This window comes from Tachysurus vachellii, chromosome 21, assembly GCF_030014155.1.
Source record: "Tachysurus vachellii isolate PV-2020 chromosome 21, HZAU_Pvac_v1, whole genome shotgun sequence".
Lineage (NCBI taxonomy): Eukaryota > Metazoa > Chordata > Actinopteri > Siluriformes > Bagridae > Tachysurus > Tachysurus vachellii.
The window spans coordinates 6389920-6415076 of NC_083480.1; the positions used below are offsets into that span (position 1 = coordinate 6389920).

The 25157-nt window shown below is 40.1% G+C and overlaps 2 protein-coding genes across 6 annotated transcripts in view; one reads left to right on the forward strand and one right to left on the reverse strand.

The window, feature by feature from the left end:
* Positions 1-3550, forward strand: part of ext1b (exostosin glycosyltransferase 1b) — an 88494-nt gene extending 84944 nt beyond the window's left edge. The window contains exon 11 of the mRNA XM_060896885.1: positions 271-3550. Coding sequence (XP_060752868.1) covers positions 271-456 — 186 coding nt within the window. The 3' untranslated portion in view covers positions 457-3550. The remainder of the gene's footprint in view (positions 1-270) is intronic.
* med30 (mediator complex subunit 30) overlaps positions 1-25157 on the reverse strand; it is a 51441-nt gene extending 26284 nt beyond the window's left edge. The window contains exons 1-6 of one of the 5 annotated variants that reach the window (XM_060896887.1): positions 25057-25157; positions 23211-23425; positions 22433-22591; positions 15333-15440; positions 7482-7565; positions 1499-1531 (exon numbers count right to left, since the gene is read on the reverse strand). In XM_060896887.1, coding sequence (XP_060752870.1) covers positions 1514-1531; positions 7482-7565; positions 15333-15440; positions 22433-22591; positions 23211-23363 — 522 coding nt within the window. In that variant the 5' untranslated portion in view covers positions 23364-23425; positions 25057-25157 and the 3' untranslated portion in view covers positions 1499-1513. Of the gene's footprint in view, positions 1-1498; positions 1532-3540; positions 7566-13399; positions 15130-15332; positions 15441-16164; positions 18265-22432; positions 22592-23210; positions 23426-25056 lie in introns of those variants that run through there. The other 4 variants (XM_060896889.1, XM_060896888.1, XM_060896890.1 and 1 more) reach the window with 4 other exon arrangements.

The window sequence follows — 25157 nt, forward strand, 5'->3', positions numbered from 1 at the left end:
CTGAACCCCAGACCTCCTCACTCTTACATCATCAGTGTCTGATCTCACTAATGCTCTTGTAGCTGAATGAACACAAATCCACACAGTTACGTTTCAACATCTAGTGGATAGACGTCACAGAAGAGAAGAGTGGAGCTGATTAGAACCAAATATGTATTGAGGCATTCATTAAGTACTAATAGGTGTGGTGTTCAGGTGTCCACATACCTTTGGATATATAATGTATGTAAATGTTTTTTCTGACATTGAGACACTCTTTTCTCTCTCCAGTCATCCCGGGCGTCTCGCTGGGCAGATCCTGACCACTTCGCCCAGCGTCAGACCTGCATGAACAAATTTGCCAGCTGGTTTGGCTCGATGCCTCTGGTCCATTCACAAATGAGACTGGATCCGGTTCTGTTTAAAGACCAGGTCTCCATCCTCCGCAAGAAATACAGGGAAATCGAGCGCCTCTGACCAGACGAGCGCCCCCTACTGAGCGTGCAGCAGGGGGCAGCGGGATACTCCGTGGAAAGCAGGAGGACACAGGCACAAGCAGTCTAAGACGGTCACTCCTCCATTTTTTTCCACTGTTAGTGAACTGTTAGTGACTAGTCTGGCAGATTGTGAGCACTCTCTGGGCTCTTTCATACATACACACCCAGAGTCCACTTTTGACCACAAGACTCTAAAAAAATGTTTTATTTTTGTTTTATTATTATTATTATTTTTTTTGCCGTAACGGACAGACGATCCTTGCCAGCACATGAGAGGATATGGGAGAAGACAGGAGGGATGCATCAGTGTGTCTTCACACCTTCACATCTACATAAAGATACATCAGGATCTGAACCACAACTCATCCTCAGCTCCCACTTTCAGAACATTTCTATATTCCATATTCCGTCTCATTCTTCACGTCTTGCACTTGAAGTCCTGGAGAATTGATTGTTTGTACTCGTACACATCACATATCTTTATAACATTTGCTGATTGTCTTATTCCAGTCTTTTGTTCATTTCAGTACTATAAATAAGCAGTATACATGTTTTACAGGAAGAAATCACACGATCTGAATTCACTCTTTTATAGTAACCAAGAGGAATTGCAAGTGCAAGCATTTTTTTTTTTCCTTTATTTTTCTCATTGGCAGGGTCTAAAAGGAATCGTTTCTTTTTGTATTCCTTTAGTGCCAAAATTACTAATTGCCTTTTAGATGCGACTACAGACTTCTACACGTTGAATTTCTTTCACCACTTCTAAAATGTATATTGTCTCACGACAAGCCGAATTTTGTGGGCGAATCGAGGCGTCTCTTTTGATTAAACACGCCTGCGAAGTACTCGTAAAGCACTCGGTGCTGATCGGGACAAGATTCGTTGTCTATTTCAGGCCAAATTCCACCGAGCGGTTTCTTTCTTCTTTTTCTGCAGACCTGTAGAAGAATGAGCGGCATGCTGGAGACATGGCACAGCCTCATCGTTCAGCATTTATCGTCTTCAGCGTGATGTGCAAAACTTCATCCGTTTACTTGCTAATCTCCACACACCATCTGGACACACACGTGTTTATTAATTTATTTTTTTTTTAATTTAAAGTAAAACTTGCATCCTCTGTCACTGATTTTCTATCATATGAATGGTTAGATGATGATGATGATGATGATGATGATGATGATGATCACGATCACACCTCTGTACTTCTCTGCAGTGCTATATCGTTAAGCGTTTCTGTCGGAGTAGAGCTCTTCACCCTTCTCTCTCGTACAGGTTTTTGAATGTGTGATGACTTGAAGGAGCAGCATGCTTTAGTGGCCTTTATTTTATTTAATTTTTTTTAATTTATTTTTGTTTTTTGTGAAGGTGACTGGTCTTAAATTGAGCCAGCAGTGAGCCAAAGCACCCCCCACCCCCCATTACCACAGCGACCATTACAACCGTTAAACAACTGATGCTCTTATCTTACAGTCCCTTAAACACTACATGACATTTTTGTGTTCAACATTCAAATTTCTAATATTCCCTTATTAGAGTTTTTCTTAGCCAAGCTTTGTGAATGCCAGGATTTTTTTTTATTGTTCTGTTTTGTATTTTTTTGTATTTTATTTTTCCAGACTATTTACGTTTACGATTACATTTGTATTTGTAATTATCAACGCAATTCCAGACAGTTTTAGGTAATTGAGCAGAAAATTAAAACACCCCAAAGCAAATGGGAATCTCTTCTGTATGTATTTGTGTCTGCAGTCTATAATGTGTCTTAACCATCTTGACATGGGATTTTAGCAGAATCCATTATTCCCGGTGATGAGGCTATGATTTGCAGCACCATGTGTTATGAATGCAGAGTAAAGACAATTTTCCAGAAGGTTTAGCCTTGTTTAATTTTCTGTCTATCTTTTTAACATGACAGATGATGGTAATTAAAGAGTAAAAGCTAATTTGGCTGGCAGGAAACACTGGCACACGTTTGGAGAACTGCTCAGTGGAGAAAAGTTCAGTAAACCCTCTTAATTTCATACCATATCGAACCTTATCTACGATTGTGAATTGTTATCACCGATAACATGACATTTTCATTTTCCACTTGGTACGCTGATGAAACTTGTCGTTTGATGAACGCAGCCTTGCTGTACATAACCTGTATTTATTTTCTTGCGTACGTATAGTATTCAGACGCTCGCACCGACTGGTCAGGACCTTCTGACGTTTGTATAGCATCCAACAAAAAAAAAAAAAAAAAAAGAGTGTTTTGTCTACGGTGTCCTGCAAAATCACACGACGATTGTGACTTCATACAGTGTTAACGATTTGTTCGGACACTTTTTTTTTTTCTTCCAATGTTGACTGGCACCTTTATTTTTATTTGTATTTTTTCAAGGCTCATGCTGCTGCCGCTGCTGCTGTGTAATCTGCCACCAAAGACTTGTGCTAACCAGCAGCCATTAGGAAATTGATTTTCTCCAGCTAATCTTTTTTTTGTTGTTGTTTTTTTAACTTTTACTTCCTTTGTTTTGTACCATGTTTGGCTCAAAGAATTCTGTTCCTGAGATCCTTCCTTTATAAAGCTAGAACTAGCGTCATATATGAACGAATTCTTTTTTTAAAAGCTCCTGCATAACTTTGATTAGCAATAAGTAAAACAGCACTTAGAATCGTGAGCAGGCTTGAGCGGTGACCTTTGCCTGATTGTGCCTTTTTGATTTAATTTGGGCTCTGAATTAATGACCGTTCAACATTAATAAAGAAGGGAAAAGTGTGTTAAAACGTAACCCCGCCACATTAAGCAGCTTCGTGTTCTCTTTTACAGGAGTCTCTCGGAGAGCTCTCGCTTGTTCGGTTTAGCATCTGCAGCCTTGCATGACCACTTCAGGCTATTTACTTACATCAGCATCTGAGAACTTTTTTAAAAACGAACAAAAAATCATTATGACTGCATCCTCCTGTCCACCCTCCTTTCTCCTGTAATTAACAGAAGTTTTTTTTTTATAGAGATAATAAAGAAAATAGAATAATGCCAATTTTGTATGAATGATTTATAAGAAAATGAATAAAAGTCATATTTGATGGTAGATGATTGTGTGTTTTATTGTTTCATCTGTGCGTGAAGGCTGATGTGTTAACATGTTTTGTTTTGACACTTTCAAAGGCAGTAGTTCAGAATTGGGAGTTCACAGCTACTGTGTGTGACGGATGTGTAACGTGTAAACAGACAGAAACCATTGGCATGTCGCACACCTCCTCAAACAAACCTCACACAAGTGTAGGTCGTAACGAATCAGTGTTCAGCTACAATATGAAAATGATGCTTCCTCATTCCAAGCTGTAAAAATGCATAAAGTGTTCCACTTTACTCAAGGTCTGAGTTAAAAAAAAAAAACAAATAAAAGAAGACAAAATACAGTGATACATTGAGATACAAGTTTAATTCGTTCCGTGACCTTGCTCATATCTCAAATTGCTCGTATCTCAAAGCAATTTTCCCCATTTAAATGAACTGAAATCCCATTAATCCGTTCCAGCTCGTTTTGTTTGTGTTTTGAATATGAAAAATGTACAGTACCTGTATTTATAAATGACAAATATTGTATAAAAACATACAGTAATAAAAGAGAATGTTAAAAAAAATAAACTGGTTTTACTTTACGGAAGATGCACACGGAGGGAGGAGTAAACAGGCGGAGGAGTTAGGAGGAATTACACTTTCACTTTCGTTCACTTACTCGCTACTTACACTCTTAATGCTACTTTACACTTAAATGGAACTTAACTAAACTTCATTTAGAGCGCGGAGAGCAGCAACTAGAAAATAGTATAGACCCCCGTATAACAGAACATTAATCATGCATAGAGGTAAAAATAGGAAAGGAAAATAATAAATGGATAAATAAATAATTAGAGAGAGAGAGAGAAATATGTGGAGATTTATGACGTAAACTGGTACAACAAACACAGGTTCCGGCATGGTGGAGTCGGGGTTGGAGGAGGGAAGTTTAGATCGCAGCAGCAGCGACGCGCTAGAAAGCGGCTCTATGAATGGGAATTTAACTGGTCGGTAATATGGATGTCGTAACCGGATTGGTGCAGCTGATTAACAGCTGATACACGCTTGACGACGTGGCCTGCCAGAACTAACGCGATGCTTGATTTCTCTTAACTGAACTTAATTGCTACAATTTCTGTTTTCTTTACATTAATTTTGCTTAATTTTCTTCATCACTTTTCTCTTCACTTGTTTTTGCCTTTTTTGTCACTCTTTCCTCACTAACATCTGCCGGTCGTTTTAATAAAAACCTGTCCGGTCGGTATATCAGATGCGGTGTAGTCGCACAAGTTCACATTTTTAACGGATCTAACGCAGATGGTCGGCACCTCACGCAGCGCCTTTGCGACTCTCCATAGGAAATGAATGACTTCCTGTTTATCGGCCATCGTTTGTCGTGTGCAGTGGAAAGGCAGCTTTAACCGAGTGAGACGTGGGAAGCTGAGGCGGGGAAACAGAGCACACATGGTTGTTGGGGATCTTTGTTTCGGCGGCGGCAGCTCGGATGCTCGTATCTCAAAAATTTGCTCGTATCTCAAGCCAAAAATATGGTCGAATCACAGCTCGTATCTCAAAAAATTCATATGTCAAAGCACTCGTATCTCGAGGTCTCACTGTATTTCCAGAAACTTTTCTTTTGAAGTGATTCTGTATCACCTTCGTCCTTAGTTTCCTTTTGTTTGAACAGACATTAATAACCGTGCGCTTTTTGTTTAAAGATCATCCTCCTTTTCTGTGGATATGAACCAGGCTTTAGTTTTTCACAGATAAACCAAAAGTGTCTTTAAAACTCAACTCATTCGTGCAAATCATATCATAAATATGAAGGAGTTCATTTTTATACTGTTTAATAATAATTATGCAGTACAGACCTGCCAGCATTTCTGGCATTATGTAGGCTTTGCATTGAATAAAAATAAAAATAAAAATACTGTAAAAACACTGCAATATACACTGCTCAAAAAAAAATAAAGAGAACACTTAAACAACACAATGTAACTCCAAGTCAATCACACTGTGAAATCAAACTGCCCACTTAGGAAGCAACACTGATTGACAATCAATTTCACATGTTGTTGTGCAAATGGAATAGACAACAGGTGGAAATTATAGGCAGTTAGCAAGACACCCCCAATAAAGGAGTGTTTCTGCAGGTGGTGACCACAGACCACGTCTCAGTTCCTATGCTTTCTGGCTGACATTTTGGTCACTTTTGAATGCTGGCGGTGCTTTCACTCTAGTGGTAGTATGAGACGGAGTCTACAACCCACACAAGTGGCTCAGGTAGCGCAGCTCATCCAGGATGGCACATCAATGCGAGCTGTAGCAAGAAGGTTTGCTGTGTCTGTCAGCGTAGTGTCCAGAGCTTGGAGGCGCTACCAGGAGACAGGCCAGTACATCAGGAGACGTGGAGGAGGCTGTAGGAGGGCAACAACCCAGCAGCAGGACCGCTACCTCCGCCTTTGTGCAAGGAGGAACAGGAGGAGCACTGCCAGAGCCCTGCAAAATTACCTCCAGCAAGCCACAAATGTGCATGTCTCTGCTCAAACGGTCAGAAACAGACTCCATGAGGGTGGTATGAGGGCCTGACATCCACAGGTGGGGGTTGTTCTTACAGCCCAATGCCAGGCAGGATGTTTGGAGAACACCAAGATTGGCAAACTCACCACTGACGCCCTCTTCTCTTCACAGATAAAAGCAGGTTCACACTGAGCACATGTGACAGACGTGACAGAGTCTGGAGACGCCGTGGAGAAAGTTCTGCTGCCTGCAACATCCTCCAGCATGACCGGTTTGGCAGTGGGTCAGTAATGGTGTGGGGTGGCATTTCTTTGGAGGGCCAGACAGCCCTCCATGTGCTCGCCAGAGGTAGCCTGACTGCCATTAGGTACCGAGATGAGATCCTCAGACCCCTTGTGAGACCATATGCCGGTGCGGTTGGCCCTGGGTTCCTCCTAATGCAAGACAATGCTAGACCTCATGTGGCTGGAGTGTGTCAGCAGTTCCTGCAAGACGAAGGCATTGATGCTATGGACTGGTCCGCCCATTCCCCAGACCTGAATCCAATTGAGCACATCTGGGACATCATGTCTCGCTTCATCCACCAACGCCACGTTGCACCACAGACTGTCCAGGAGTTGGCGGATGCTTTAGTCCAGGTCTGGGAGGAGATCCCTCAGGAAACCATCCGCCACCTCCTCAGGAGCATGCCCAGGCGTAGTAGGAAGGTCATACAGGCACGTGGAGGCCACACACACTACTGAGCCTCATTTTGACTTGTTTTAAGGACATTACATCAAAGTTGGATCAGCCTGTAGTGTGTTTTTCCACTTCAATTTTGACTGTGACTCCAAATCCAGACCTCCATGGGTTAATAAATTTGATCTTCATTGATAATTTCATTGATAATTTGTGTGTGATTTTGTTGTCAGCACATTCAACTATGTAAAAAACAAAGTAATTAATATTCATTCAGATCTAGGATGTGTTGCTTAAGTGTTCCCTTTATTTAATTGAGCAGTGTACATTACATATGTAGTTTAATATATATTGTTGCTACATTTTCTTACGAAACATTTTAGATAAAATGATTTTTTTTCCCAGATTTAAATGTATTTGAAATGAATGAAATCCAGGAAATTCACAGAAAATGAGATCCGCTCTGTCTTGTAAATGTTCTTGCTGAAATTGAGTACAAGGCAAAATAAACTGAATTCTTGCTGAACCATGTAGTGCAGTAGAATTTACCCCGTTTCACTCCGTTCCTCTTTCCTCCTTCCCTCGTGCAATTTTTCACCTCAGTACCCCTCGTCTGTCTCTGCTATCTTTTCACTTCACGCTCAGTGAAAACACATCTCATTAATGCAGCGTGTGTAGACAATAATGTGTCTTGCAAGTAGGCTGTGTGTATGTGTGTATGTGTGTGTGTGTGTGTGTGTGTGTGTGTTTTAGCTCCTCACTGCTAGCATGGAGTTAATCTCCCAGATGAGGTTTCTGAGCTGGTCCATTATCTGCTTCAGTTGTTGGTTCTTCTGTTTGAGTTTCTGTAAAAGTAACACAATCAGATTTAGACATTCCTGGGTGATTGATACAGAACGATTGAGAAAAATCTGTCTAAAAGAATTCCCCACCAAGTACACATCAAGATCGGGTAAGTAATGCACGAAAAATGAGCAGAAATATTATAAGTCGTTACTCATTGCTTAAAAAGATTTGATCAAAAGCTCTCCTGGTGTAAGATCATTTGCCAATTACGTGCTATTGGAATAAATTTAATACTGCAATCGTCATGGGAATATGGAGTAATAAATACATGAGCACAATCTATACACACTTTCAAATGCTTAAAGATCCAACATTTAAAGAGCGGAAATACCGCTGCTTAAGTGTCCAAGTCAGAGGACGGTGCTGCATATAACATTTACATTTACAGCATTTGGCAGACGCCCTTATCCAGAGTGACTTACATTATTTCATATTTATACAACTGAGCAATTGAGGGTTAAGGGCCTTGCTCAGGGGCCCAACAGTGACATCTTAGTGGACATGGGATCGAACTCTCAACCTTCCAATTGGTAGCCCAACACCTTAACCACTAGGCTACCACATGCCCAAACTATTCATCATGCTCCTCTAGGATGAAAACCGATGACAAACGAAGTCGCATGCATCTTTTTCTTGTAAAAAAAAAATCTAGATAGCTAGATGCACTCTATAACCAACAAATTCTTCTTGAATACTTTATGAATATTTCTGTTTTAAACACATATGATTTAAGAAATTATGCTTGGTGGAACTGGTTTCCTTCCATCTCCTGAAAACCTGCAGATACGCTCTGGAGCTTTATCAGACCAGGATGGAGCTCTTGAGGTCAAAAATGGTGCATGGGGTTGCCAGTTTAATAGGAACCTCTGTAGCCTCCACATGACACCACGTGCATGTGGAAGACTCCTGACCTGCAGTTCATTCAATGAATTATTTACCATAATAGCTTTTCACACATGACACTGTTAAGGGCTTACTGAGAATGGTGCAAAAAGCAGGCTACTATAGATGGCCAGTCCTGCAGCTGGAAACACAGCAGAGGGGTCAAAGGGGAATTGCAGTAAATAAAGGTAAATCCCTTACAAATACCAAGAAAGATGTGCAAGATATCATCTTAAAACACACACCATTCGGTGTTCAACTTGGTCTTCAACTCCTATAGCCCATTTGAGGCTGCCGATATTGTCAGCATAGAATGAGAAAAGTGCATCTCTAGCAGACATGGGAGCCCCTAAACTAGATTAAGCATCCAAAGACCATAAAGCCATCACGCTTGATATGAACACAACAGACTGATGGTGGCAATGTGAGGGTTTGGAGGATGTTTTGCTGACACACTTTAGGACTCCTGATACCCATTGAAGAACTACTGAACTGCAAAGCGTGTCTGAACATCATTGCTGACCAAGTTCATCGCTCCCCTGGTTACAGTTTAGCCACACTCGGGTGAATACATCCGGCATGATAATGCACCATGTCACTAGGCACATATCATCGCTGAATGGCTCCAAGAACATGACAGCAACTTTTCACTGCTTCAGTGGCCTGCACTGTCCCCAGAAATCAACCCTATCGAGAATCGTCGATATGAGATGAGAAGAGGAGACGGCGACAAAGCTGCACATCTGTCCGATATGCAGCAAGTACAGTCAATGGGACAAGATCCTGAGACCATAGTGGAGAATCCACGTACGAGAGAATTGATGCCAGAAGAAGGTGCAACTTTCAAGACAGCTCCTGACAAAGATAAGCTAAGAAATATATCTGTACAGGAATATTTATTAGCTTGCGCTTATCAGATCCAATCTGTTGTACTACTTTGTTAGACAAGTTCAAACACAGTGCCTCCTTTTGCTTCTCCATTCTGCTTCGCTTTCCTCTGAAGCTCAAACGGCGCTCAAAAGAACCAGCTGTAATAACGTGTGACAACAGATCAAAAGCAGACAAAAAAATCTAGTCCTTTCAGATTTGTGAGGTTGAGCCGCTGGATTTTAAGCCTCCAAAAGGCCTGTTTTATCCTACTTCTATTTATATTATCACACCACATGTTATTTTCCTATAACAGTGCAAACTGTTGTGTTTATTCCAAACATCTGCTATACAGTAATAAAATGTATTCCACACAGAATCTGATACACTTAATGTCAATGATTGATAATTCTGATTTGTTGCCTTTTGAATGTCGTTGTTATTGTATACAATGACAATAAAGTATCGTATCTTACCTTAAAAGCAACTTTAAAGTCGTGAGGTTTATTTAGTACTTTTCGAAGGAATTTTCAGTGTTACCATTTAAAGACGTAAAGATGTTCTTTTTCAAAATGGTGGCATTCAGTAAAAAAAATATATTTATAACAGAGGGATTTTCAGTTTCTTGGGAGCATTTTAGTCTTTTTAAAAGTAAGACAAAAGGGTTTATAGATTTCAGAATGCAAGTCAGCAGAGATGAAAGAGTCGAAAGCAGCCGGCAGACAGACGAAAAATGGCTTGTGACTTCTCTCTTATTATATATGACACTGTAAGGCAGGAGTCTCTAACCACCACTGACCAGTACAGGGCTGACGATCATTTGTTACCAGGCCGCACAGACATAATAAAAACTCATTTTTAAATTTTTTTCCATTTTACTGACTAACACAATCTGTAAGGTATTTTATTTGGAAAAGTTTTTTGTTTTGTGTTTTGTTGCCTGCACCAATAAATGAAGCCCACCAGCTAACCGTAGCAATAAATAATAATAAAACAATAAAAAAACAAGTGCTGCTAGAGATCTTGGTTGAAAAATAGAAATGACCCAACAAGGAGACAGCACAAGACTCAGAGGCTGCTAACAAAAAGAAAATACCATGAGTCCTATTTAAATTACAGGTTCATCGTGCCATGTGATTCACATGCTCCAAGTATGATCTGTATAATATGTGGTGACCGGCTATCCGACAAGGCTGCAGTAGAAACAGAGTGCAGAATATATAATGTAATAATCACATTTATATATATACATGTGTGTGTGTGTGTGTGTATATATATATAATGTAGATGTGATTTATTGCTACAGTTAGCTGGTGGGCTTCATTTATTGGTGCAGGCAACAAAACACGGAAAAGAGGAACAGACGGAATTTATAACTTTTCCAATAAAATACCTTACAGATTGTGTTAGTTAGTAAAATGGAAATAAAATTTAAAAATGAGTTTTTATTTTGTCTGTGCGGCCTGGTAACAAATGATCGTCAGCCCTATACTGGTCAGTGGTGGTTAGAGACTCCTGCCTTACAGTGTCATATATAATAAGAGAGAAGTCACAAGCCATTTTTTGTCTGTCTGTATAATTATATATATATATATATATATATATATATATATATATATATATATATATATATATATATATATATATTATATTATATAATTAAGTAATATCTAATATTCACTTCATTGTATTCTGTTTTGCACGTGATCTGTGGAGCGCTGCTGTAGTGGCTCAGCTAGCCAACATGTTGTAATTTTTCCTTTCACCTCATGGTGGCAGGAGATTTTACGTCAAGCTGTGAATACACCTGTGATTTCGAAAGAGCTGGAGAGCATTAAGCATGGAAAAGCTTTGATGAATTCTTGAAATAGTCCTTAATTAGAGTGACCGGCCCTCAGGTCATCTGATAACAGGAATGAACATGGTTTGTGAAGGTTAAACATTAAACACAGCTGGAAAGAACATACTGGAAGATAAATATGTTCTTTAGTAGTTAGTTCGATGGTTATATGAGGAATAAAATGTTTCGAGATTTAATTCTATTAGAAAAATGAAAACCGTTCCAAACTTACCGACAGACAAGTCGGAGATTTAACTGGAGAATGTATACACTGCTGAAATATAATCATCCGTCGTCACAAAACTCACAGAAGAATGACTATTAAACTCGGCCATAGAAAAGAATTAAAATCACTGCTTTCATTCCTGTAGATGGAGTGGAAATTGGGGTCTAAGTGTCAAGGAGTGAGGTGAAGGGATTAAGAAGGTGAAGGCAGGAAAAGGCTTCACTAATACCACCGCTGCACCTCCTCGTTCTCCTCCCACAACACCTCGCAAATCTAGGCTGGATATAATAAGGAGTGCAGGCTCTCACTTTTTTTTCTCAAGAAGTCCTTCAGAGTTGCAGAGAGCTGAAGTCAGCCAGCGTGGCCCACGGCAGTAATAAGAGCAGACATCTGGATTCACGCTGCTGCTATGCTGGAAGGAAACTATGTGCACTAAGCTTGGCAGCTTCCTGTAGTCAAGGAAGGACATCATCAACAAATGAAACATGAACTCGATGGTTGAATTAGTAACTCAGATCAAAGCTGCTGTGACGTGACCAGGACTCGGTGTTACTAAAGAGGACGGATGAAGCATAACATTACATGCTTGGTGCCGTCCTCTATTATGTTCGATTAGGATTATGCTTCTACTGAGATAGCAGGACGTGAGCAGACGGAGTTTAAACATATTAAATAAAAAGAAAAGAAACCTGTATACTATGCTACGAAAGGAAGCGGTACAAGAATCCGCATTGTACCGTCGATAACGTAGAGACTCTTCATTGATTTAGAGATCATTTTCAAGTTCAATCAAGTTTTTTTCGCTGTTCACCCTCCATCCACACAAGATATCGATTGCCCCGTACTTGGTTACGTGGGTTTCTGTTGCAAATACAGCACATGCACCTTGAAGTACAAGTCAAAACGTCATGATGTTGATTCATTGAGAAAAAAAAACATGTTGGAGTTTGATCAGCTCCTGTAAGGCAAAGTAAGACAAAAGGCTTTATAGATTTCAGAATGCAAGTCAGCAGTGATGAAAGAGTCGAAAGCAGCCGGCAGACTCCAACCACCACTGACCAGTACAGGGCTGACGATCATCTTCGTCACTATAGTTCAGACTATATTCTCCTTCAGATCGTTGACTCGGCCAAAAAAAAGAGAGAATACGGTGTATATATATATATATATAAAAATAAAGATAATCATATAATTGCATAATCCAGTTCTTAATGGTTAGTGTTACAGACTGGTGGTTGGTGGCTTGGTGTTACACAAAGCGAGCCTGCGATCAGACTGAGATGAAGAACAGAGAATGGATGCTCCACTTGGCAGAACACAGGATCGAGGTGAAGGACAAGCAGGAGAGAGAAAGACGGAGAGGGAGGTTTAATGGCCACAAGAGAAAAAAATCTGATGCAATCAGAACAAACAGGCAACGAGAATCTAGAGGAAAAATAAGCTAGTCTTTTTGAAGGGTCTAAATAACTTTTAAAAAATTACCATCGATGCAACAGTTAAAATGTTCACTGATGGTAAAAGCTGTGCTTCAACAAAGCATGATTTCTAAATAAAGCCTAAAGCAGACATTCTCTTGCATCTCTCCCACAGTAAGCTCTTTCATCTCATCTCTGACTGTCAGGAGCACAGCGATCGCTTCACTGACAACGTGAGAAAGAGAGAGATATCTGTGAGAGCAAGCTGAGCACTAATTCCACATTTATGTCTGATCTGAAGGAAAGGGTTTTTTCTTTTTTTTTATCTTCTGTTAGGGGAAAGAAGGAAAATGGTAAAGATAGCTTTGTGTTAAAAAGGATCTGGTATGATGTAAGGTTGTGCTCTGACTGATGTGGAAGGGATTTTTAGTCGATGTTATCTACAGTGTCAGTAAAAGTAAGAAGAGGAAAGAAAATATTCTGATCAGTTCTGAAAGACACAAGAATCCTGAAATAAAAAATGAAGGAAATGTATTAATGAAGTCGTTCGGGTTAATTAAAGAAATAAAATGATTATTTTATTATTTCACAGTAGTAGTAGTAGTAGTAATATATTAATAATAAAAACATGTATTAAAAAAATCTTATCGGTTCTGAAAGCTGAAATAGACGGGAAATAAAAATGCAGGAATTGCAGCAAATACAAAAAAACACCAGATACATATTTCTCTGCCTTAAGCAGAGCATTAAAATTCTGAGACATCCTCACTTATACCCTTGAACATGCTGTACGCTGTGTGTTTACTCACTACACACCAATTACAACAGGCTCAGCTGTGTGCACAGGAGAAACACAGGAAGTGGAACATCATGGAAAGAGCGCGCATACAAGTATACTGTAAGTCTAAAGAACCGTGTGTGTGTGAGTGTGTGTGTGTGTGTGTGTGGTGAGACGAGCCAGCTCTCATTACAGCTGTGTGTGCGTTTGTTTATCAGTCCCCACAAACCCAGCGCCGCTCCAGTGATAAGAGCCACAGCGGCTGATGCCAAAACCCTGCTCATTATGTGCTCGCCACCCGTTCAGAGTCCTGTCTGAAATTACAAACATTCTCCTCTATAATATCTCACTTTCCCATTTGAATAAAGAGGACAGACACGGTAATTAACAGGGTATTAAAAAATCTGGGAGGAGGGAAAGGGATGGATGGGGAGAGAGAAAAGCAGAGAGGAACGCTACAGAATTAATAAGAGCTGCGATCTCTCCAAGGCCTTTTTAATGGGCTGTGACAGGAATTTATTCACACTTAGAGAGATATTAAATCAAACGGCTTGCTCTGAAGAGAGACGGCCCGCCACCACAGCGTCAGCGAGCTTAGGCCGCTGGGACACACAAATACACACACACGCAGGTTTGCCCTCTCTGAGATCAGGTGGTGTTATAAATTGTCTAGAGCACAATAATGAACTAATTCACTGCTGTAGATTAGATCAGCTTTTTTGTGTTCAGCGTTTTGCGAGACCGCTCCTATATTAACTCGCTGAGGAAAATCAGTCGGCTCTTTTAGTTGAGACAAAGATGCATGTTTGCAATTAAGCTACTGAGACCAGACCGGAAAAATGCAACAAAGCAAATGGACCACACAAATCAGTCTCAGCTCCACACAGGCAATGTAAAAGATGAGGACAGGAGCAGAGTCGTGTGTGAATATGGGAACGGTGATAAGGATGAAGGTCAGAGGACTGCACAGAGGACTGCAGAGCGATATTTCAGGTGATTCCTGACGAACAGCAATTACCCTAATCGACAGATAACGAGGACAGGACCATCTTTCACAGCTCCCGAAAGGAGCACTGCATTGCTATATGTGCTGCTCGACAACTCTCACAGCTCCTAAACCCCTGTGTGCTCAGCATCTGGAATGAAACATGGAAGACACTAAGCTGCTGAATGTAGCATCAACAAAGAAAGAAAAAAAAGCCATCCCACCGCATGGATCAGAATGTCCGTAATTTTGAACCATGCATTTCACCCCTAAAAAAAATCTCTCTCCACTGTTTGTATGTAATATTTTATGTCCTTTGTGTGCCTCCTTGGAAATATTCCACCCATCCAATATATCCATCCATTCCTTTCATGCTTGAAGTCACAGCTGAGGCAGATGCAGAGAAGTGGCTGACATCTGCTCCCCACATTTGGCTGTGACGCTGACCTCCCCCGAGTTCCTCGTCCCTTATTCCCGCTACATGTTCCCGGCATCCAACATGTCGTCTGCAGCTGCTCGTTTGGTCGGCCCGAAGCTTTTTACAAATGCAGCTCATCTTAAATTAGAAACCTGTCCAGGCAGAATACGGCGTCACACAGATTGTTTGTCTAGGCCACCGGGTCATGACGATTGATCTCGTAGTCCTATTCCAAGCTTCTGGTGTAAATTAATCAGAAAATGAATACAACTGCTTGGGTTCTATCTGAATATTACAGCAAACAGCTACATTAGACCTGTAGAGAACAGAGACTGGGTAATGAGAACACACTGACCTTGTTCACCTCAAGCACTTCTCTTCTCTCTTCACTGGCTGAGTGCATCTGACTGCCTACACGCTCATCCAGTTTGGAGCTGTCGTCCTCCACATAGGGGATCAGTTGCTGCACCAGAGGCAAAAAAAATGTCAAGGCATAGCTCTTAAAGACAAATCAGATAAGATTAAATATACGCAAGTCTCTACCAACTGACAACTGTAATTCTTTTCAGGTAAACAACAGATACATCAGACCTCAGAATGCTGATATTTTGAGTAATACATACTGAGAAACTGGACCAACTATCACTAATATTTTGAACGCTTTATAGGAAAACTGCAGGTTGTATGTAGAGAATGCACCAGTCCTCATATATTGAGCCAATATCATTAAAGAAAAAAACTGATTCGGATATCCGAGAGGGAAAATAATAACGAATCAGATCTAATTATGTAAAAAAAAACAAAAAAAAAAAACGAACAATCAGTTATTTTCCTTCTAGAATATTTTTTAAGATATTCATGTGCTCATATCATGTTTTCTTTTCATTTTATATCAGATTTTTTATCATTTGCAAACAGCTGATATTACACTAATGTTTTGTTTTTAATATTTAAAATAGTAAAATATTAGTTTTTCCTCATTTTCTACTATTTCATTATTTTCTCTTTAACATAAAAAATATACAATTCATTTTGTAGACATTAAATAAATAATTGAACAGTTTATTCAGCACTACTGTAAGTGGCAGTTTGTGAGCAGTATTGTGATACTGAGATATCCAAAACCGCTATATGATATTTTTTTCATATGGTCCGCCCTTAAGACGTTTTATTTGATTTGTCCAGACCTTGTTCACATTTCCACTGTGATGTTGATTGGTTATGTATCACTTTCCTTCTGTAAGATCGTAGAGAGCTTGAAAGAGGCTGATTATATCATTTTAGATGCCCCTATTAACTGCTAGAATTTATAATAACTCAAAGCTTAATATAAACACAAAGCCGACACTCGAGGTTTCGGTTATGTAGTGAACAATAAAATGGTAGAGAAGAAAGAGGGGAAGAAAGAACATAGACATCCGACCAATGATTGCTTTCCATTATGTTTAATGTTTAAGTAATGATCCCATTAGCACTTATAAGTGCTTTCCAAATAGTAAATGTTCCACAAACATCAACCTTCTGAAACTAATGATTTATAGTCTCACCAAAAACGACTTCAGGTTGAAATATTTATACTGTCATTCCTGGATTTGAGCAGCTCTACTGCTAAATTGTCAAGCTGTCAGTGAGTTTCGACTTTCAAGCCTCTATCAACGAGGCAGCTTTTCCATGGTTGAAAGAAAACACAGATCCATTATTTTTGCTGTTTCTGCAATAACTGGGTAAGAATTTTCTAACTGTTTGACATTTTCCATTACCTAACAAAGTAAAGTAAAAAACAGTGTTATTTCCCCGAACATGGTCTGTGTGCCACCACGTACTTGTTTGATTATATTTGCTTGGCCCAGCACCTTCAAATAATTCATCTTCTCTGATGCTTTACTGTAGTCCTTGGAGTGAGCCCCAGCATGTCCACTGTGCTTCATCTCCCTTATTACTGTGCTCCATCCAGACTGCTCGCTTCAATCAGTTCCACATAACTTCTAATAATTCATTCTTTTTTTGTAAACACTTCCATCCTGAAACAACCTTGACAAATTATCGGTGTGTGTCGCTGTAGTCGGTCACCTCAGCTTAAATCACACTGACACCTGCTGGTGCACTGAACCAAACAAGCTGCTGTCCCAACACTGCAGACGTAACCTGATATCATGCAGAGTATGAAAGATGTCCTGAAGATGTCCTTCCATATCATTTTTAGATCAGCTTGTCCTTCAGTTGTGTATACACACACACACACGTCACAGTCGGCAATTTTCAAGCAAGCCTTAAGATCAACCACGAAAAACAAAGAAGCCCTTAAGATCCATGAACTCATAAGAAATTGAATCAATTGTATTCAATTTCAACACTTATGACATTTTCCAACATCTAGCAATGATCGAATTCTTTCATCCGAATACACAGATGGTGTGCGTTATGTTGGTTTATCAGACAGGAGCTCTGACTGCAATGTGAATGATCGGTTCATATTAATAATGTAAATATATGCTCATTCTAATACGTTATTGTTTCTATAGTAACAGCTCCTCCACAGGCTTTTTTATAGCAGACGTGCAACATAAACTAAGACTAATAATAAACTGATTTAACGTGCTGTCTGATAAACTCATGACACACCACATCACACGTCCCTTACCCCCTTATGTCCATGTGCAAATGTGAATCATCTTCATAGAACTTCACAGCATGTTGAGTGGTATTATTTAATCAATAGTGCTTGTTGCTGCGCTGCTCTACTGCAAGTCGCAGTACATTACATCCGAACGTTTTACGTCACCTTCAAGTTCGATAATGTTTAACCTGTTGCACTAAATATATTTAACCATGATTTAATATATTTGATTAAAGTCTTTTAGCTTTACTGCTGGTCATACAACAAAAATTGGTGAACGAAGCAAATCTCCACTGATCACTTTATCCTAGATTATATCCCAGGAAGACTAGACATGAGGCAGAAATACACCCTAGTGGAATACAGACCAGTCCACTGCATGGCAACAAGCACACACTCATTCACACACAGGGGCAACTTTAGCAAAACCAGTCCACATACTGGTTTCAGGAAGGAAAGCAGAGAACCCATGAAGAAACCCATAGAGACGCAGGGAGAATTCAGAAAACACCATGAGATGATATGATCAAATAGAGCAACGTAACACAACAGACCACAGTGCTGACCCTCCAAGAGTTTTCATCATGATAAGAGTTGTGTTGTGGTACCAGGCAGGGGGTGATTTGTTGCTTGACAGAGAAGAATGACTCAACGAGGTCCCAATCGTTTTCTTTATTCGAGAGAATAAAACAGACGGAAAAAGTGAAATGTTAAATGAAATGACATTGGCTCTTTTCAACTGTGCAGGAAATTCCAGGGCTCTGAGAAGCCTGAGACTGTATGGTGTGGAAAATGCTGATGTATGCGACTGTGCCAGCTGTTCATGCTGCAGCCTGCATCTCATTAGAGCAGTGATGAGGTAATGCCACTGACTCCATTAGCCAACTTCCTGTTTGGAGAACGAGCTTCAGAAGAACTAACAGAGCACATCAAGGGACTTCGTAGTCAAACTGCAGAGAAAAGTAACTCCTCTTTTCCTTGTAAGAGTTAGTCAGGCTTTCAGAAAGACTACCTAATAACTCTCAGAACTTCTTGGTGTTTTGGAGTGGGGTGAGAGTACAAGTCTAAAGGGAACAATTACGAGCAGTAAAATTACTACAAACTGCCCACTATGCTCACAGTAAGGAGGTGGATTTATGGAGAAAGGCCTATGCTTTTCACAGAAGGTTTTTATCTACATTTTTCTAAGCATTGCATAGTCTGTGATTTTCAGAACAGGAAATTGAAACCAGAATTTCAGTACAATTCAATACTCAACCGTGTAAGATGATAGGAATAAAAGGCTTGCAGTAGGATCACCAATAAGTTTTAAATGAAATCCTGTTTTAATTTTTTTTCTAAACAAGAAGTTTAGGGTGATTTTCACACTGGATTTGTACATTACCCACAATGCTATCGGACTGCCTGCTGATAATGGTGTCAGTGGAAATTCATCTCTACTAATGAAATGGTTGCAGCAGCACTTTAGTCCTTTAAGTCCAGGTCTCTGACTTCCTCATCTGCTCAACTTCATAAACTCATGCTAATGCCATTGTGATATCAATGAGTATGAGTGAGTGAGTGAGTGAGTATGAGTGAGTGAGTATGAGTGAGTGAGTATGGATGAGTGAGTATGGATGAGTGAGTATGGATGAGTGAGTATGGATGAGTGAGTATGGATGAGTGAGTATGGATGAGTGAGTATGGGTGAGTGAGTATGAGTGAGTGAGTATGAGTGAGTGAGTGAGTGAGTGAGTGAGTGAGTGAGCGAGCGAGTGAGTGAGTATGAGTCAGTGAGTGAGTGAGTGAGTGAGTATGAGTGAGTGAGTATGAGTGAATGAGTATGAGTGAGTGAGTATGAGTGAGTGAGTGAGTGAGTATGAGTGCGTATTAGTGAGTGAGTATGAGTGCGTATTAGTGAGTGAGTATGAGTGCGTATTAGTGAGTGAGTATGAGTGCGTATTAGTGAGTGAGTATGAGTGAGTGGGTGAGTATGAGTGAGTGAGTGAGTGAGTATGAGTGAGTGAGTGAGTGAGTGAGTGAGTGAGTGAGTGAGTGAGTGAGTCAGTGAGTCAGTGAGTGACTGAGTGAGTGAGTGAGTGAGTGAGTGAGCGAGTGAGTGAGTATGAGTGAGTGAGTGAGTGAGTGAGTGAGTATGAGTGAGTGAGTGAGTGAGTGAGTGAGTGAGTATGAGTGCGTATTAGTGAGTGAGTATGAGTGAGTGGGTGAGTATGAGTGAGTGAGTGAGTATGAGTGAGTGTGAGTGAGTATGAGTGAGTGAGTGTGAGTGAGTGAGTGAATATGAGTGAGTGAGTATGAGTGAGTGAGTATGAGTGAGTGAGTGAGTATGAGTGAGTGAGTGAGAATGAGTGAGTATGAGTGAGTATGAGTGAGCGAGTGAGTGTGAGTGAGTGAGTATGAGTGAGTGAGTATGAGTGAGTGAGTGAGTGAGTGAGTGAGTATGAGTGAGTATGGGTGAGTGAGTATGAGTGAGTATGAGTGAGTGAGTATGAGTGAGTGAGTACGAGTGAGTACGAGTGAGTGAGTATGAGTGAGTATGAGTGAGTGAGTATGAGTGAGTATGAGTGAGTGAGTATGAGTGAGTGAGCATGAGTGAGTATGAGTGAGTGAGTATGAGTGAGTATGAGTATGAGTGAGTATGAGTGAGTGAGTATGAGTGAGCATGAGTGAGTATGAGTGAGTGAGTATGAGTGAGTGAGTATGAGTGAGTGAGTATGAGTGAGTGAGTATGAGTGAGTATGAGTGAGTATGAGTGAGTGAGTATGAGTGAGTGAGTATGAGTGAGTATGAGTGAGTGAGTATGAGTGAGTATGAGTGAGTATGAGTGAGTATGAGTGAGTATGAGTGAGTATGAGTGAGTGAGTATGAGTGAGTATGAGTGAGCGAGTGAGTGTGAGTGAGTGAGTGAGTATGAGTGAGTGAGTATGAATGAGTATGAGTGAGAGAGTATGAGTGAGTGAGTATGTGTGAGTGAGTGAGTGAGTGAGTGAGTATGAGTGAGTGAGTATGAGTGAGTGAGTATGAGTGAGTATGAGTGAGTGAGTATGAGTGAGTATGAGTGAGTGAGTGTGAGTGAGTGAGTGAGTGAGTGTGAGTGAGTGAGTGAGTGAGTGAGTGAGTATGAGTGAGTGAGTATGAGTGAGTATGAGTGAGTATGAGTGAGTATGAGTGAGTATGAGTGAGTATGAGTGAGCGAGTGAGTGAGTGAGTATGAATGAGTGAGTATGAGTGAGAGAGTATGAGTGAGTGAGTGAGTGAGTGAGTATGAGTGAGTGAGTGAGTGAGTGAGTATGAGTGAGTGAGTATGAGTGAGTGAGTATGAATGAGTGAGTATGAGTGAGAGAGTATGAGTGAGTGAGTGAGTGAGTGAGTATGAGTGAGTATGTGTGAGTGAGTATGTGTGAGTGAGTGAGTATGAGTGAGTGAGTATGAGTGAGTGAGTATGAGTGAGTGAGTGAGTATGAGTGAGTGAGTGAGTATGAGTGAGTGAGTATGAGTGAGTATGTGTGAGCGAGTATGAGTGAGCGAGTGAGTATGTGTGAGTGAGTATGAGTGAGTGAGTGAATATGAGTGAGTATGAGTGAGTGAGTGAATATGAGTGAGTGAGTATGAGTGATTGAGTATGTGTGAGTGAGTATGAGTGAGTGAGTATGAGTGAGTGAGTGAATATGAGTGAGTGAGTGAATATGAGTGAGTGAGTATGAGTGAGTGAGTGAATATGAGTGCGTATGAGTGAGTGAGTGAATATGAGTGAGTGAGTATGAGTGATTGAGTATGAGTGATTGAGTATGTGTGAGTGAGTATGAGTGAGTGAGTATGAGTGAGTGAGTGAATATGAGTGAGTGAGTATGAGTGAGTATGAGTGAGTGAGTGAGTATGAGTGAGTGAGTGAATATGAGTGAGTGAATATGAGTGAGTGAGTATGAGTGAGTGAGTATGAGTGAGTGAGTATGAGTGAGTGAGTGAATATGAGTGAGTGAGTATGTGTGAGTGAGTATGAGCGAGTGAGTATGTGTGAGTATGAGTGAGTGAGTATGAGTGAGTGAGTATGAGTGAGTGAATATGAGTGAGTGAGTGAGTGAGTATGAGTATGAGTGAGTGAATATGAGTGAGTATGAGCGAGTGAGTATGTGTGAGTATGAGTGAGTGAGTATGAGTGAGTGAGTATGAGTGAGTGAGTATGAGTGAGTGAGTATGAGTGAGTGAATATGAGTGAGTGAGTGAGTGAGTATGAGCGAGTGAGTATGTGTGAGTATGAGTGAGTGAATATGAGTGAGTGAGTGAGTGAGTATGAGCGAGTGAGTATGTGTGAGTATGAGTGAGTATGTGTGAGTATGAGTGAGTGAATATGAGTGAGTGAGTATGAGTGAGTGAGTATGAGTGAGTGAGTATGAGTGAGCGAGTGAGTATGTGTGAGTATGAGTGAGTGAATATGAGTGAGTGAATATGAGTGAGTGAGTATGAGTGAGTGAGTATGAGTGAGCGAGTGAGTATGTGTGAGTATGAGTGAGTGAATATGAGTGAGTGAATATGAGTGAGTGAGTATGAGTGAGTGAGTATGAGTGAGCGAGTGAGTATGTGTGAGTATGAGTGAGTGAGTATGAGTGAGTGAATATGAGTGAGTGAGTATGAGTGAGTGAGTGAGTGAGAGAGTGAACTTTTTTAAAATTATAAATAATCTCACCTCCATCTTTATTAAGCCACATGTGCTGTTTGCACATCCAGATCAATAATCCCAGCTTTATTTGTGTATATTATACGTTTAGGATCTCTACTACATGTTTGTTGTTGTGCTTTGACCTTGTGCTATGTGTACAAAGTGTGAAAGCGTTGGTAACCTCAGGAGGAATGGGCTCCAGACCGGCACAGTTCTCGTTGCATTTGTCATAGACGAGGCGCAGTTTGCGGAAGAGGACAGACAGCATGCGCAGGTGCTCCTGCAGCTTCCCCAGCCGGTCTTGATGAGTGTTCGGATGATACGTGACCCCATTCGGTAGCTGTGACACAAATGTGGACAGGCAAAAAAAGACGAGCAGACAGAAGAACAACATGATATATGAGCAGGTCAATAATGTCTTCTCCACATTAGCAATCACACTGATACAGCACATTGAATGCTGTGTGGGCTACAACTCCAAAGCATGTACTGTGGAAATAATCACTCACAGAAAGCGTCCTTTTGGTTATTTATTTGTGTTAACTTTAAATACTTAATTATGTACTTTTTTATTTTTATACAATTCTAAGACTTTGCTATTTATTTGACTTTAGAATCTTAGAACTAAAGCCCTATTTAATGAGACTGTGAGATCTTTATATCTGAGTTCACTTTAGGTCTGTTGGTCCATATATATATATATATATATATATATATATATATATATATATATATATATATATATATATATATATATATATATATATATGTTTTCTTTTGGGCTGTAAAACCCTACTGAGGCTACAGTGCAGGTGTGTGTCTGTGTGTACTCAGCAGATTTTTGTTTTTAAGTCATTAAAAATAATGACCCAAAACAAAGATGAAAAAAGGGTGAGCACAAAATGCCTGACAGTCTCTATACAGTCTCCGACAGGATGTTCTTCCTAATTTGCACTCACCTGCATGTTTCTAAGCAGCTGAAAAATCTCCATCGTTCTTAAAACTATGTCTTGCACCGTTTCCTGTCCAATGCGACATAGTGAGGCTGTGTTTACATCCCGGGCTGCTTGTGCCTGCTGTGCAGGAAACTGGCCAAGTGGTGGAGTTGTCATGAGGTCAAAAAGCAGGAGAGGCACTGGGGCAAATGGCTACTCAGTGTCACACAGTGGCATGCCTACAACACAGACACAGAAGAGTAAATAAGCGTGTTACAGCACTAGGGTGGATCCACCAAGTTCCTGACCAGGACGCAGCATTTAATGAAGATGACAAAGATTATATGTTTGGCTAAGTCTAAAATTCACTTTATTTAGTAGGTCACAAACCTCTTAATGCCTATATAATTAAAATATCATCCCAAGCCTGATCCTTATTTTATGGTGTTATGATTTATGTTAGAAGTTCTCAGACATTTTGCAGACAAGGAACCTTCTCCTAAACCTTCTTATGATCATAACACAAACGTAAAGAATAAACATATTACAATTAGAGCTTTGTTATTGATATATACACACTACACAAACCCAACTTTCAGAACAAACGGTCTACATTAATATCATTATACTAAACCTAAACCTAGGAAAGATGAAGTGTTTAGACGTTTGAAAATATAACCAATATACGATGTACTTACAGTATTATATACTGAAGCTAAAAGCATGAGAAATATCTTGACACTGAGCAGACAATAAGTTAATCATTTGTTCTTCCCCTAATCTGTTAATCCCATGCTCTAGTACTGACTAGTCCTGAATAATCACAGATTGGACGGTTATGAATTCATTACAACAGTAATCAATAAGGATAACCAGAAAGTGGGTCATGGAAAGAAAATACTTTTTTTTTATGTTGTGTAACATATAAGTAAGATATTACCATTGGTCATCATTAAAATATTTGTTAAAGTTAACACCGTTTTTCACCGCTAAAAATTAATAAGAAACAAAATCACATATAGGCAGTTTAACTCTCATTGGTTATTAACTTTTTGGACACTAAAAAAAAAGTGTAGGTGTTTCTAATACAGCGTAGACACATAAACCGGCCAGAGACACACATCTTAAGGGTTTGATCTGGCGCTTGGGTTGCTAATTATGTAGGTGGGTATACTCCACGTTCTCCGGCTTACGCCCATCTCTCAAAAACGTGCTGGAAGATGGACTGATGTGTCTAAATGTGCCTCAGGTGTGAACAGTACAATGTACAGTACAAGTACCAAGTACCAGTACCATGTACCATCCCAGGCGTGTTCCTGCTTCACCGGGATAGTTTTCTTAATTCACTGCAACCCTAACCAGGATTCTTACTAAAAAGGAATGAGTGAGTGGATGGATGGATAGATGGATGGATGGATAGAGACTATAAACATTCTGAGCAATCCTGTCCAATCAGCAAGTTACTATATGAGCTTCTAAACCAATCACAGCACAGAAGGAGGGTTTAATTGGTCTTGATGTGAGTGAGTGAGTGAGTATGATTACCATGTGATATACCAAGTATATGGTTAGGAGACAAATGACTAGTGGTTCAGTGTTAGTTACACCTTTAGGTGAAGAGATAAACTGTTCTAGGTAAACAAGTAGGATCAAACATTATAATTTGCACCGTCAACCTGGGATTATTTACAAACTATCTTCCAGGTTAAAGAAAACATTACCAGCTGGTTATTGTCCTATTGACTAAACAGGTTAGCTAACACACCTGGTTTAGAACAAACCAACAAAGAGGAAAAATTACAACATGTCAACGCAAAGCAACACACAGAACTCCCGTGCAAAAGAAACTTGTTTACGTTTGTACTGTTACCTGTAACGCTACTTCTGTGTGGACTGTTGACAAGATGTCATTCCTCTTTGGCTTGTACGAGATCTCTACTGTTTTTCGGTCAGTTATCGCGAGATATTATG